This window comes from Macaca nemestrina, chromosome X (assembly GCF_043159975.1).
Source record: "Macaca nemestrina isolate mMacNem1 chromosome X, mMacNem.hap1, whole genome shotgun sequence".
NCBI lineage: Eukaryota > Metazoa > Chordata > Mammalia > Primates > Cercopithecidae > Macaca > Macaca nemestrina.
Window position 1 is genome coordinate 84,374,945 of NC_092145.1, and position 16,733 is coordinate 84,391,677.

At 37.9% G+C, this 16,733-nt stretch overlaps 1 protein-coding gene across 1 annotated transcript in view; it reads right to left on the reverse strand.

Annotated features, from left to right (window-relative positions):
• The window catches only part of LOC105476663 (kinesin family member 4A), a 131,351-nt gene that overhangs the window by 66,099 nt on the left and 48,519 nt on the right, over positions 1–16,733 (reverse strand). The window contains exons 10-13 of the mRNA XM_011732795.3: positions 14,016–14,077; positions 5,191–5,323; positions 3,379–3,437; positions 3,158–3,263 (exon numbers count right to left, since the gene is read on the reverse strand). Of these exons, the coding sequence (XP_011731097.1) occupies positions 3,158–3,263; positions 3,379–3,437; positions 5,191–5,323; positions 14,016–14,077 (360 nt within the window). The remainder of the gene's footprint in view (positions 1–3,157; positions 3,264–3,378; positions 3,438–5,190; positions 5,324–14,015; positions 14,078–16,733) is intronic.

Below are 16,733 nucleotides of genomic sequence, written 5' to 3' on the forward strand. Positions count from 1 at the left end.
CGTGCAAAATGCTTTTTATGGAACTGGTCTTGGAGGAGGGGATATAAACAAAAAAGATCATTTGATTTTGTAGGAACTGAAAGGACTGCTTGAATTTCCTCACAGGTAACTGTACAAGGAGGTTTGCTTGAATTATATTTTAAAGGAAGAAATGGTACAGTTTAGCGCTTAAGGCCCCAGGAAGAATATCTAGGAACAATGGTTGCCTTTATAATGGAAAAGGGGGTGTTCACTAGTCACTTAAAATAAAAATAGTTTTAATCCAGAATGAAGGGCACAAGCACTTACTTTTGAAACATTTTGCTTTCACTGTAGTGAGTCTTAATAAAAGCCACAGGATACATTGTTGTGTATTTCCAAAAAAAAAATATATAGCTGGGAGGGTCTCCGAACAATAGATGTGGAGAACTCTGATTCAGGAGTCCAGCAGGACTCCTGGATAAAAGGGCTTACTCTGCCTAACTGTGACAGTGGATGGAAGGCAGGAACTTCATCAGTTTGTGGCAATCTTTAGCACCCTCCTACTGTGTGTGCCAAGTACATTTTAGTGGCAGACACAGTGATTCTGCAGAGTTCCTCTGAGCCAGCCACCACTAGCAACTCCCTCTACAGGCACACCAGGCACCAGTCATATTGCCAGATTCTCACTGAAGATGCTTTATTCTATTAATTTGGTTCCACGGGTTTCCTTCATCTTTCCCATGTGACTCAAAGCCCCAGAAATGAGGTGGTATTAATCCTCTAAGATCAGTGTGATGGCCATGAACAATGGTGGGTACCCTGGGTCACTATTTCTGAGCTTGTAAGTTTTGGCTCCAGTGGGCTTCTGCAGCCTAGATTATCTTAATACTAAGGCAGCTCACACAAGGTTTTCATATATCAGATGTTTCAGTTGCATTTGAGTGGCATTATAAATGGTGAAATTTAACCTTGTGATAGCCGTTGTCTAACATGTACTCTATACTTCAGCCACATTGAAGTTCTTACCATTTTTTAAACTTTCATACCTCTTTGCTTTTATATATATCTTTTCCTCTATATATAGTCTAGTCCCTTTTTAAAAAACTTTATTTATTTTATATAAAAACTTCTAAAATTTTCCTTGTGGAGCAGGGCTAACTCATAAGCAGTGCGCCCAGAATTGGCCTGTCCCTTCCCTTTTGTCTGCATGGCAAACTCCTATTCATTTTTAGGACCCAGTTTCTTCTATGATGCCTTCCTGAATTTTCTGGACTAACAGTTAATCACCCTTTGTTTTATGATCCCACTGCACTTTGCTCATATTGCTGATATAAAAGAAAACACACATGAGAGAGGGTTCCCAGTTTTCCTTGCCTTCAACCCTTGCCTCCTTTCCCTGTTCTCCCTATTTTGCCACCTCTCCCACCTGTGAACCTTGACCAACTGAGAAACTGCAAGGCTTGTAAGAACATCTCTCAAAATATAGTAACAGTTATCAGGATAGGATTGCACCAGTATGTTCCTGAGGAAGAGGTATAAAAAAATGAAACAATCTCCAACCAAAAGTTTCACAGCAATTAACATAAAAAACTGTTACCTGAGCTAAACCACAAGAACATACACCCCTTCCTTCTCTTTACTCTATAAAACTCCAATCTTGCTTTACTTGGGAAGTTACCTGGAGTTCAGGCGTGCCCTGAGTGCATCAGCTAAATAATGCTGCTTCTTCCTTTTATTTTTGAGATTAAGTCTCGCTCTGTCACCCAGGCTGCAGTGCAGTGGCACAATCTCGGCTCACTGCAACCTCCACCTCCTGGGTTCAAGCGGTTCTCTTGCCTCAGCCTCCCGAGTACCTGGGACTACAGGTGCATGCCACCACACCCGGCTGATTTTTGTATTTTCAGTAGAAACGGGATTTCACCATGTTGGCCAGGCTAGTCTCGAACTCCAGACCTCAGGTGATCCGCCCACCTTGGCCTCCCAAAGTGCTGGGATTACAGGCATGAGCCACTGCACCCGGCCGAATAATTCTTTTAACCCCTATTTGAATCACTTAAATTATCTCCTTTTGACAGTAATACAGCATTTAGTAAGATTACATAGCTAGGAAGTAGCAGAACTGGCTGCAAACTAGGGTCTGTGTGGTTCTAGAGCCCAGGCTCTCAGTTACTATACCCTGTTAGATAAATGAGCTGTCATCTTGGACAGCTCCTGACAGCTTTACAGTCCTCCTTATTCTAAAACACTGCCTAATAGTCTTTGGGGAATTAACTCATTTAATGTTTTAGAACTGGTCATCATAATGAGTCCTGACAATATTGTATGACACTTTTTTATTTCCTCTTCAAGAATAAATCTATGTGTGGATAATTTTGTGACACAATATTGACAACTCTAGAAAACACTGGGCAAGACCAGGGATGACAGTCTCACGGTTCTGGTAAAATTAAAATCTCTGCCCAAAAGCTAGGAATTACCACCAGGCATTTGCATACACATTACTGTTTCAGAATAATAAACAACAGAGTGTAGACGGAACAAAACCAACCATTACCACTTAACATAGTATGTTATAGTATAATTTCAATTTTTTTTAAAGCATATATGCCTAAGGACTAAGAGATGGAACACCAAAACAAAAATAGATTTTTAGGGGTAGTGGGATTGTGAAAATTTTTCTTCTGGGAAAAACAACAAATAACCACTCCCATCCCCAAAACACACCTGCCACTACTATAATGGTTCTAAAAATAAACAAAAATGGGAACTTATGGTAGAACATTCAAACTTACTTATTATTGGTTATAAAAGAGGCTTATGGTATTCCCTGGTTGCTTTAAGCTGTCAGAATTTAGTTTCTTTAAAATTGGGGTATGATACAAGACCTCTTTTTAAGTTAGCCTACACTGTGAGGACAGCAAATCAATGACTGCTGCTCTTGCTACCTAGGCAATTTTGCACTGCTATGTTGTTGCTTCTGGTATTTGATTAGAATACTGAAATACTAATGTGCATTATATATGTAACCTATGAGTGTTTTAACAAACTCAATATTCAGATCATATCAAATGCTTGTCCTCAAGCAGCTCACAATCTAGTTTTTTCAGCAAAAGGTACAGAGTTAGAAAGGCTCATATATGTCAAGAGAAACAAATGAAAGTAATATGCCTATTTACACTGCCCCTACTTGGCTTACCGATAACTGGGTAATCAATTGCTGCAGGTTACAAATTATCTCTACATTTTCTTTCAATTCCTGGTCTTCCAAAGTCTCTACTAGCTTTTGAAGATCCAGTTTGCAGCTGAAAATTCAAACAAAAAGAACCCAAGGGTTATTCATATGACAAAGGCCAGAGGCTCCATGATTATATACTAAGGTGCTATAGGTTGCTAACAAATATCTGGTGGGCAACTTACGCCGCATGCTGCCTGAGCTCTTCTAGCTTGGCGTTCATTTTTTCATTCGCTTGTTCTGTCTGCAACAAAGACCCAGGAGATCATCAGTGGCAGTGCCTGACAGCCTCACATAATTATGCTCTCCTACTCCTATGAATTAAAAGCTAGGTAAAGAGGCTGTCTCCTTTGCTATAACAGAGGATTTAGTGGGCTTTGGTTATTTTGTGAAAAATGTGTTTTTTAAGAGTCATGGAAATTAGCCCTTCAGTCAACATGAGCTACTAAAAATAGCATCCGAGCAGCTGGGTTTTATGCTTGCCATGAAACTCAGACTATGGGGTGGAGTGTGAAGCCTTAATTCCATAGAGAACTTTGCAACTAGGGGGAAAAAGCAATATTTCCTGGCATGTTAGTCCCTGCTGTTTGCAAAAAACAAAAAACAAAAAACAAAAAACAACAAAAAAAAACCCCCACTTACTTTAAATTGCCTCCTACACTACACTGTTCCCTAGCCCCAGCATAAGGGCATTTAAAACATAAAAGGGCCTCACACTAAATTTGAGCTGAGATTTTTTTTTTTAAGTTATACTATCTAATATGGTAGGCTAGTTTTAGCAAAAGACAGCAAGAAAAAGGGTACGGCACAAGAATGATGGTAGAGAAAGAAGAAACGGCAGAAGGCAGCTTACGTTTTGGGAAGGGTGATTGATATTTTCAGTTTTATTTCAATCACAGTATCTGTAACATGCTGGATGCTATAACAGATCTGGAAAGAATTGTTTATATAGGACAAAAATGTTGTGCTTGTTATGAAGTTCTGACAGGATATCAAACAATAAGCCTATCAGGCAGAGACTGTAACAACCTTATAAAGGTCGGATGAGTATGTGGATAGAATAAGAAGTAGTTTCTGTTACATCAGCCTCATTCACATACATGTGAAACGCAGCTTCTAGAGTTACTTCAAAGCACAAAATACAGCACTGGAGACAGAAAACTGTATATAAAAATCCCCTCTATCCCATTTTCACCCTCTGTTAGTAATGGACAATACAATGGACGTAGGATTTAGCCCACTTGAAAGAAATCTTTAAGCAGCTTATCTTCCTTGACTAGAGAGCACACTGATGCATGAAGGTGTATATATTACAGAGGTTCAATTATATTTTGGTGGAAACTCATTTTTGCTTCTGGCAATAGCTGTGCTATCAAAAATTGAGTTGTATTTAGACTAGTAGAAAAACCTTAGTAATAGAGCCAGCATGCACTGATCCAGGAGGTTACTGACAGACAGGCAGGTAGTAGGAGTCAGAACTCATGTAATCAGTTATATAGTGATCCACTATTTGGAAATCAACCATATGGAAAATGAATTAAAATTAATTTCCCAGCTGTTATATCTCACCATGGCAGCTGTTAGTATGGGATATGAAATGTGACAACATTAGGGGAAGAGAGATGGAAAATAACTAAAATCTCAGAGAAGGAACGGTTACTTAGTATTATGGATAAAGATTAGGCAGGACTTAAGGTGATAGAGGTACTTGGTTCTTTACTTTCTGGTATTTTTAAATGAATCTATTTTAAAATGGGATTTATATAGATTCTTTGTGGTAGATACATAGGTATTCACTGTACAATTCTTTTAACTTTTTTGTATGTTTGATTATAAGCCCACATATTTACCCCAGAGGGACTCCCTGGAGGATATGGTAATACAAATACATTTCTTTCAACATAACCTGTCTCTCATAATGAAAAGCATGTTAAATATTTTGGAAACTAAAGCCAGTAAATGTTCAGATTGCTAGTAGTTTATTCTTGGGGCCTTACCAAAATGATCCTCTCCAACATCTGGGCTGTCTGACCAGCTGCCTCACTCAGACCACGACTTAATTTTTCATTCTCTTCTACCAGGGACTGATTCTTCTCCATTAGGGATTGTAGATTCTCTGATGGTTCTACACTAAAACAAAGTAAATAACATATTAGAAAAATATCTGATTGATAATACCTATATCAAAGGTGGATAAAAATATATCCCATAGCCCTTTTGGATAGGTAGGGGGATTAAGTTAAAATTATACCACAAAAGTCTGGGAAAAGTGTGTCCAACCCAATCTATCCTCCTACTCAGGTAGAATATTGGGTGTACAATAAACACATCTCTGAAGTACTTCAATGGTTTGGAGAAAGGTACTAATTCAGAGACAGATATGGTTGCAACAGGAATGACTAACCTCTATCTTGACTCTTGGTTAGGATCTTTTCTGTTTGTGTCCTGTAGGTATGAAGTTATAGCTAACTGGAGCTAAAATACATGTTGTCTCCCTTTTCTTCCCACCCTCAATCCCTCATTAAAGATTAGGGAAGTAGAGAAGGGAGAGGTATGGGGGAGGTAGAAGTGACACCACTCAGGGTCAAAATTCAACCTAATCAACATAAATATATTTCCCATTTACTGTAAAGTTTAGGGAAACAGCATTTGAGAAGTCAAAAAGTTGAAATGATGACCAGTAGCCACTAAGAAAACATTTCACAATTCTTTATAAATAAGTGCTCCCTTCTAAATGCTTGCTTTGCTTGAAACTTATGACCCATAGCCTCTTGTTCATTTGTCTATCAATTTTAAATTGCTTAGAGTGAGTCAAGACAACAATGGTGTCCATTTCAAATATGAGGAAAAGGGAGGGTCAGAAATAGCTTGAAGGAATACATATAGGTAAGAACCTTTGGAATGTATACATATCACTTGATATGTTTTTTGTTTTTTGTTTTAATCCAGTGGGATGAAATGTTCAAAAGACTGGAAAACAGGACTGGTTAAAAAAAGATCAGAAGAAATATGAAGATTTGATCTGAGGAAGACTGAGGGGGAAAATGAATAGTTGTAAGGCTATGAAAAAGAGAAAAATAAAGGCCAGGGAACAGCTGTTCTCAATCTCAATAAAGGATAGAAAAGGACTTCAGGAATAAAGTAGATGCCCTCTCACCCATCTTAAGACCTCCATCAATTTTTATAGAAGATCTTAGAAGGCACTTTATCAAAAGTTAATAGCAAGGTCACACAATAAGGTCTCATATGACACTGTTGAGCATTTACTAAGACTCTTATGAAGGAATGTTCAATTAAAATGCAGACTATAAAAATAAGCTATTAGTAAATTTAAGTGTTATTTCCTTATTTATTAAACTGAAAACTTCCATGTGTCATTCATGTAAGCTGACAAGCTGACAAGCTTCAAAGTAATGATACTTTTAACTCAATCGTTTTTTATTTCCCTAAAAAATTTCCAGGATTTCTCTAAATGGGAAAATCATATTTAAGTTTAATTGTTGATTTTTCCAAGGAAAATTTAGCACATAGAAGTAGGTTCTTCATTGTAATTTGAGGCAAATTCTTGAATATTTAAATACTACTGTAATTAATAATAGTTAACACTTCTATAGCATTATGGGCTAGGCTCTATTCTAAATACTTTATATACATTAAATTTTTTAAAATTCTCCCAACAGCCCCTATGAGGTAAGTTCTACTGTTATCCCCATTTTACAGCTGGGGAAACTGAGGCACAAAGAAGTTAAATAACCTATAGCCACACAGCTAGTAGGTAATGTGAAGCTGAGATTTGAGCTCAGCAGTCTAGTTTCAGAGTCCATGCTCTTAACTATTATGCTGACTACAGAGATAGGTACTATAAGAACGCAGAGAATCCTGGATATAAAAGTAAGGAAAAAAAAAAGAGTTCTTGGCAAGATTATAGATATATTATAGGACTACATGATATAGGACAGCCATGTAATGGGTAAAATCTTTAAAAGTAAAGCAAAAACAGGACCAGGGCCAAGCAAAGATCAGACTGAAAAAGAAAATATAACAGAAAACCAATGTTTTCACATGCTATTTAATTGCCAAGGCTAGGAATTCAAGTAAACTGAGCATGTGCAAATTGACCAACACTCACAGAAAATAAATACAAAAGCTTCAATAACATGTTAAAAAACAAAAGAACATAGTCTAAGGACAAAAAGTGAAAACATTCATATATGTAAAATATACTTTTTGTTAACAAGCCTTATAAAATGTCTCTAAAAATATAAATATACTTTCTTAAGAAAAGGAGCATCTTTATTTCTCTGTAAAATATTGAACAATTAAGTTTAATTGTTTGATTCATCAACTGTTTCTTAGAATCCATTACTTTTGCAGCTGAAACTATTTCCTTTAGTATATTCTAGACAATCAGAAGTCTGGAACTTTTTGTGCTAAACTGAAAGGAAAGGAAGATGGGTCAATTGCTTCTAAATGAGTATAGTGAGAATAAAATGTAATCAGGAAACCCAGAGTCAATTATCTAAAGGGGGAAAATTAGGAAGAAAGAGGTAGTCATCTCTGGGTGATGAAATTATAGCAACTTTAAGTTTTATTCTCTATACTTCTCTAAATGTTCTACTAGAAGCAATTAGTCACTTTTATAATCAGAAAAAATGAGTAATTGAAAACAAAAATATTGAAAGAAAGTAGGCTCACATCATACATAAGAATAAATACCAAATGCAAAAATGAAATGTAAAAAATAAAACGACATTATTACTAGAAGAAAACATGGGTGAATTCCTCTTTTTTATTTTTATTTATTTTTGAGACGGAGTCTCGCTCTGTCGCCCAGGTTAGAGTGCAGTGGTTCACGCCATTCTCCTGCCTCAGTCTCCCGAGTAGCTGGGACTACAGGCGCCTGCCACCATGCCCAGCTAATTTTTTGTATTTTTAGTAGAGACGGGGTTTCACCGTGTTAGCCAGGATGGTCTCGATCTCCTGACCTTGTGATCCGCCCACCTCGGCCTCCCAAAGTGCTGGTATTACAGGCTACCGTGCCCGGCCGAATTCCTCTTTTAACCTTGGTGTGGGGAACGGCTTTCTAATTGTGAATCCAGAAGCATGCAGAGAATGTAAATGGTATAGCCACTTTGGAAAACAGTTTGGCAGTTTCATAAAAAGTTAAATATATGACCCAGCAATTCTATTCCCAGGCATTTACCCCATGAAAACACATGTCCATATAAAAACTTACAAGTGAATGTTTGCAACAGCAGTGTTCATAATAGCCAAAAAGTGGAAACAACCCAAACCTCCATCAACTGGTAAATGGATGGACAAATATGGCCTATCTAGACAATGGAGTACTATTCTGCAAGAAAAGGGAAGTGCTAACACATGCTGTAACATGGATGAACCACAAAACATAAGTGAAAGAAGTCAGACAAAAAAAGACTACATCCTCTATGATTCCATGTATACGAAATGTCTATAATAGGCAAATCTATAAAGGCAGAAAAGAGATTAGTGGTTGCCTTGGTCTGGGAGTGGAAATGAGAGTGATGGCAAATGGGCATGAGGAAATTTTTTGGGGTGATGGACATGTTCTAAAACTGAATTGTGGTGACAGTTGTACAACTCTGTAAATTTAATAAAAATCATTGAACGGTACACATAAGATGACTGAATTTTATGATATGTAAATTTTAGCTCAATAAAGCTGCTGAAAAAATCCAGAGGCAATAAAAAAATAAGCTTTACTACGTAACAATGATAACTTTCTGTATGACAACATCATAAAGTAAAAGAAAACTGACAAATTCGGAGAAATTATTTGTAACACACACCACAGACAAAGGGCTAATATCACGAATATATAAAAAACTGTCAAAAATAAGGGCCAAACAGGGTTGCTATTATAAAAAAAACACATTGGTAAGGGTGTGGAAAAATTGGAACTTTTGTGCATGGCTGGTGGAGATGTAAAATGGTACAGCCAGGCTGGGCATAGTGGCTCACGCCTATAATCCCAGCACTTTGGGAGGCCGAGGCGGGCAGATCACAAGGTCAGGAGATTGAGACCATCTGTGAATGGTGAAACCTCGTCTCTACTAAAAATACAAAAAAAAAAAAAAAAAAAAAAAAAAATTAGCTGGGCGTGGTGGCGGGCACCTGTAGTCTCAGCTACTCGGGAGGCTGATGCGGGAGAATGGTGTGAACCCAGGAGGCGGAGCTTGCAGTGAGCCGAGATTGCACCGCTGCACTCCAGCCTGGGTGACAGAGCGAGACTCCGCCTCAATAAATAAATAAATAAATAAATAAAATAAAAAATAAATAAAAAATGGTACAGCCACTATGGAAAACAGTATGGTGGCTTGATTTAAAAATTAAAAACAGAACTACCATATGATCTAGCTATTTACTTCTAGGTATATACCCAAATGAATTGAAAGCAGGGATATGATCAGATATTTGTACACCCATGTTTTTGTTGTTGTTGTTGCTTGTTTTGTGTGTGTGTGTGTGTGTCTGTTTTTTGTTTTTTGTTTTTTTTTTTTGAGACAGGGTCTCACTCTGTTGCCTAGGCTAGAGTGAGTGGCATGATCACAGCTCACTGTAGCCTCAGCCTCCCTGGGCTCAGGTGATCCTCTCAACTCCAAGTAGCTGGGACTACAGGTGCACACCATCATACCTAGCTAATTTTGTATTTTTTGTAGAGACGGGGTTTTCGCCATGTTGCCCAGGCTAGTCTAAAACTCCTGGGCTCAAGTGATCTGTCCACTTTCGCTTCCCAAAGTGCTTAGGATTACAGGCATGAGCCACCATGCCTGGCCCATGTTTTTTTGTTTGTTTGTTTTTAAAGAGACGGAATATTACTATGTTGCACAGGCTGAAGCGCAGTAGCTATTCACAGGTGCTATCTTAGCATACTACAGCCTTGAACTCCTAGGTTCAAACAATCCTCCTGCCTCATCCTATTGAGTTGCTGGGACTTCGGCATGCACCACCATACCTAGCTGTACACCCATGCTTATAGCAGCGTTTTTCACAATAGCCAAAAGATGTAAGCAGTCCAGGTGTCCATCAATGGATGAATGGATACACAACATACAATGAAATATTATTCAATCTTAAAATCAAAGGAAATTGTGACATATGCTACAACATGGATGAACCTTGAAGACATTATGCTAAGTGAAACAAGCCAGTCACAAAAAGACAAATACTGTATGATTCCATTTATATGAGGTACCTAGAGTAGTCAAATTCATACAGACTGAAAGCAGAATGGTGGTTGCCGGGGGCCAGGGGGAGAGAAAATGAGGAGTTATTGTTTAGTGGGTATAGAGTTTAAGTTTTGCAAGATGAAAAAAAGTTTTGGAGGTGGATGGTGGTGATGGCTGCACAACATTGTGAATGAACTTAAAGCCGTTGAATTGTATGCTTAAAATAATTAAAATGGTAAATTTTATGTTATGTATATATTACCACAATTTATTTTTAAAAAGAGGCCAAAGGGCCGGGCGCGGTGGCTCACGCCTGTAATCCCAGCACTTTGGGAGGCCGAGGCGGGCGGATCACAAGGTCAGGAGATCGAGACCATCCTGGCTAACACTGTGAAACCCCGTCTCTACTAAAAATGCAAAAAATTAGCCGGGCGAGGCGGCGGGCGCCTGTAGTCCCAGCTACTCGGGAGGCTGAGGCAGGAGAATGGCGTGAACCCGGGAGGCGGAGCTTGCAGTGAGCCGAGATCGCGCCACTGCACTCCAGCCTGGGCGACTAAGCGAGACTCTGTCTCAAAAAAAAAAAAATAAATAAAAATAAAAAGAGGCCAAAGGACCAAAAAACCCAATAGAAAAATGAGAAAAGACATGGACAATTCACCAGCAAAAGGGATAAAAGTGGCCCTTAAACATAAGAAAAAATGCTCAAATTCACTCATAAGAAATACAAAGTAAAACAACACTGAGATAGCATTTCTCAACTATCAGACTGCCAAAAATTGAACAAGTATGACAATACATTCCATTGGTGAGGCTGTGGGGAAACAGGTTTTCTCATACACTGCTGGTAGGAATGCAAACTGGTACATCTCTTCTGGAGGTGAATATACCTTATAAAGGTATAAATGTACTTACCTTTTGTCCCAGCAATCCAACTTCTAGAAACCTACCCTTAAGATAAACCTCTGACAATACAAAAATATATACATACAAGTTATTCACTGCAGCATGTTTGTAATTGCAAAACATTGGAAACAACCTAAATGTGCATACATAGGAAAGGGGTTGAATTGATATGTATGGCACATGTCCACAATAAAAGTACTATGCACCTGCAAAAAAGAATGAGGAAGACTTCTCTGAACTGGTTAGAAATGATTTCCAGGAAATACTGAACAAAGCAAAGCCACAAAGAGTATAAAATCATTACATACAGTACCCTACCATTCATATGAGAAAAAAAGGTGATATAATAAAATACACAGGTATCTGCTCATTTGTACAAAAGAAATACAAGAAGGCTAAACCAGAAACTAAAGAGATGGGTTAAATACAGGGGTAGGGAGAATAATGGTAGAAAAGAGGTAGAAATAAGGGTGGGAAATAGGAATGGGAACAGAGTTGCAGGGATGGAGAGGGAATGACATTTACCTCACTGAGTGTATCCTTTTTCCTTTTTGAAAAAAATTGTGGTACATGTATGCATTAAGTAGTTTCTCATCACCCACTCCCCTCAAACTTCCTACCTTTCCTAGTTGCCAATGTCAATTGTTCCATACTCTAGGTCTATGTGAACACATTATTTGGCTCCCACTTGTAAGTGAGAACATCCAGTATTTAACTTTGTGTTTCTAAGTTGTTACAATGTACATTATTCAGGTGATGGATACACTAAAACCCCAGACTTCACCACTACACAACATCCATATAATAAAATTGCACTTACATCCCATAAATTTATACAAATACAAATTGGAAAATCATGGGAAACATATAAACATAAAACTTACCATCTTAATCACCTTTAAGTGTGCTATTCACTAGTGTTAAGTATATTCACATTGCTTGCTGTGAAACAGATCTCCAGAATGTTTTCATCTTGCAAAACTAAAATTCTATACCCATTAAACAACTTCCCTTTCCCACCTACCCCCCAGTCCCTGGTAACCACCATTCTACTTTGTTTTATGAATTTGACTACTTTAGATACCTCACATAAGTGGAATCGTACAGTATTTGTCTTTTTGTGACTGGCTTAGTTCACTTAGCATATCTTCAATGTCCACCCATGTTAGCAAGTGACAGGATTCCCTTCCTTTTTAAGGCTGAGTGATATTCTGTTGCATGTATACACCACATTTTATCAGGTCATATGTTGATAGACATTTGGGTTATTCTACCTCTTAACTATTGTGAATAGTGCCACTATGAACATGGTCGTGAAGAAATCTCTTTGAGACCTTGCTTTCAATTATTTTGGATATATACACAGAAGTGGGATTGCTGGATCATATGGTAAGTCTAGTTTTAATTTTTTCAGGAACCTCCATGCTGTTTTCCATAGTGGTTGCATCATTTTACAATCCCACCAACAGTGTACAAGGTTTCCAATTTCTCTATATCTTCACATCTTTGTCAACACCTCTTATTTTCAGTTATTTATCTATTCATTTATATAATAGTAGCCATGCTAATGGGCATGAGGTGATATCTCACTGGGGTTTAATTTGCATTTCTCTGCTCTAAGTATATCCTTTTGTATAACTCTGACTCTTAGATCCATTATGTTTCACATACCTAAAATATAAACAAAAAAAAGTAACTAAGATTTCGGGGGAGAGTGCCTAAAAGGGAATACAAACAGTAACTGTGGGAAACGTTATCTTGCTTAGATTCTCTAAGCCTAAAGATAAAAAGAACTGTACAAAAATGCTGTAATCTATTTCATAAAAAGTATTTCCCACAGAGATATAGGCTAATAATTCTGAAACTACTTTATGTGTATAGTAGAACTGAACAAGTAAATAAATAGATTGCAGATGAGAGCTGGGTTTCTTACTGTTGGAGAAAGAAATTACAAGTAAGGAAAGGGGAAAAACCAAAATGAACCCTGTCACATTGGAATAGTATCAGAGGTGTCCGTATAAACTCATGGTTTGTAATATATATGCAGATAGATATATTCAAAAATATAGATGAAGGTATATGTGTATGTTACTACACATGTAGACTATTTCTGAGCTCTACCTGCTCAGAGTGCTTAGAAGCAGTAAAACTCTAGTACCAATAAACACAGCTGGCACTAGTACCCAAATCTTGGTTTCTAAACACAATTTTCCATCGACAAAAAAAGAAAGGAACTAGGGCTCCTTGGAGACATGGCTGATTCCAGAACTGGGGGAGGGAAAATACAAGATGAGTTTGGAAACTCTTGTAGAAATGATCAAAAACTTGAGAAGAGCCAACCTGAAGGAGCTCCTAATGGACAAAGCAGGAACAATTTGAGCAAAAAAACAAATAATAGTGCTGGATGTTAACCCATAGAATAAAATAAATATCCATGAATCTATACAAATATAACTAGATGTCAAACAAATGAGGAAAAAGAGACAGCTCTTCCTCACAATAGAATTCCAATTAATAAATTTCTGAGGCCAGAACCCATGCTCTTTCTGTTACATTAGGCTGCTTCAAACATAACTAAGTCCTAAATAGTCAGCAAAATTGGTAAGATCCTTACCTTGACACCAAGTGCTAGCAGAAACCAGGGAAAAACTATTATTAGGAAAAATAGCCTCTACTAGAATACACAATTAAAATTAATCTATGACTCTTACTTTATAGATCCAGGCAGGGTACCTCCATGGGCTTGTAGCAACAAGACTTGTAGCTGTTGTACCTGGGAGAAGCAAAGAAACATAATCAGCTAGCCACCAACCAAATGCTACTCATCCCTTGGCAGTAAAATTACCACAATTAGCAATAGGGTAATTTTACTAAATGTCTATGAAATCTAAGGCAAATAGCATATCTTAGATACTACCAAAGGCATCATACATAGTTGATGATCCAATGATAACAGGACAATCAGCATTACATGAACAACTATTAAATAGAAGATGAGTTGTCCATTTTATCTACATCTTAATGAGTTTTTACTGAGCACCTATTTTTCTTCTTCTTTTTTTTTTTTTTTTGGAGACAGAGTCTTGCTCTGTCGCCCAGGCTGGAGTGCAGTGACACTTCTGCCTCTCAAGTTCAAGTGATTCTCCTGCCTCAGCCTCCCAAGTAGCTGGGACTACCGGCGCCTGCCACCACATCCAGCTAATTTTTGTATTTTTTGTAGAGACAGGGTTTCACCATGTTGGCCAGCCTGGTCTTGAATTCCTGACCTCAACTGATCCGCTGACCTCATCCTCCCAGTGCGGGACTTACACGTGTAAGCCACTGCTCCTGGCCTTGAGTACCTATTTTTCAAAATCAGTCTCAGCACTGGGCTAGACAATGTTCGGACATATAAAAATAAAATACGACTCCTACTCTCAAGTTTACAATCTAGTTAAGAAAGATAAGCCTAAAGTCTAAAATAGTAGGAAATAATACAAGACAGAATAAGCAAATTAACAAAAACCGAAATAGTCAAAGGGAGGCTTCATGTAGATGGATCTTAAACCAGAGCGCATGTATAAGCATCCTCTCCCATTCCCTCCTATGACACAAGGGGAGTTGTTCTCCCTCCCAAGACTGGTCTTCTTGCATGTGCTTTGGATTCCTACTCTTCTCGCCATCTTATGAATCTTACTCTGTTATCCCTTCTCTCTTCTATATTTTCAATTTCTCCCTTTCTATAAGATCCTTCCTATTAAGATTAAAACATGTTCAAGTCTCTCCCATCTTAAACAAAACAAAAGCGTCTTCCCCAACCCCATTTCCTATCTCCCTTACCCTATTTCTCTCTTTTTTCACAAAGTTTGAGAGAGTAATACACCAATTGCCTCCATTTTCTTTTGCTCGCCACTCGGTTGCTCCTCGACTAACTCCAGTATGACTGCCTACATCATTCCAATGAAATAACTTGCCCAAGTTACAAATGAGCTGCATGTCACCAAATCCAATGAGAATTTTCCAGTCTTCATTTTACTTGACTGACTGTTTGGTAGCATTTGGCTTACAAGACACATTTTCCTGGTTTTCCTTCTATTCTTTTAACTCATCTTCTAAGTCTCCTTCTTGGTTCATCTTTGCTCCACTTGTCCTTTAAATGGTAAAGTCCCCCAAAGCCAGTAGGAGTTTTCTTACTTACATTCTCCTTATATTCTCTTCTGAATGTCTCATCTCTGCCTCTGGTTTCTATTACCTGAAACTGGTGACTTCCAAAATTACCTCAGGCACAGATCTTTCTGAACTTCAGACTTTTATATTCAACTATCTACCTGATATTTCCACTTAGTTGTCTGGTATCCTCAAACCTGGTGCTTTTCCAGTGTAACCCAGGTGAGTGAATATCCAGTTCCAAATGCCAGAAATCTGGGTGTCATTCCCTTATCTAATTCATTGGTTTCTTCTTTCTATCACCACTGCCAGCACTCTAAGTCCAAGTCATCATTATCTCTCGCTTAGACTACTGCAGTACCTTCTTAAATGATCCCCATGAATCTACTCTTGCTTTACTACATTTCTATATAGCAGCCAGGCCATTGTTTAAAAATATAAATTATCAAGTTACTACCTGGCTTAAATCCTTCTTAACATTGTCCATGAGTCCTGGATCAGTCCTCTGCTTTCCCTCTAGCCTTATCCTGGAATACAGGCACATCTCAGTTTATTGTGCTTCACTTTACTGCACCTCACAGATACTGTGTTTTTTTATAAATTGAAGGTCTGTGGCAACCCTGAATTAAGCAAGACTATTGGCACCATTTTTCCAACAGCATATGCTCATTTCATGTCTCAGCGTCAACAATTTTTTAGCAATAAAGTATTTTTAAATTAAGGTATGTACATTGTTTTAAGACATAATGGTATTGCACATTTAATAGACTACAGTATAGTGTAAATATAACTTTCTATGCACTGGAAAACAAAAAAAATTGTGACTCACTTTATTGCAATATTTGCTTTATTGTGGTGGTCTGGAACCAAGCCCACAACATCCTTAAGGTAAGCCTGTACTCTTTCCTTGCTTTCTGCGCTCTAGCCACACTGGCATTCTTTGAGGTCTTCAAATGCACTATACTTCTGTCCTACCTCAGACCCTTCCAGCACTTGCTATATGGCAAGTACTGTTCTAAGTGCTTTACATGTATTGACTCATTTAACCCTCGTGAAAACCCTAAGAATAAGGTATTATTATTATTTCTACTGTACAGGTAGGGATACCAACGCACAGAGAACTTGCCCAAGGTACATAGCTAGTGAGTTACAGAGCTAAGATTTCAACATGGGCAGGCTAGTTGCAGTGTCAGTGCTCCTGGCCACTATACAGCTATCCCTATGTATATGCAGGGGATTGGTTCCCCTGCATATACATTTTTGTATACCCTGTGCGTATACAA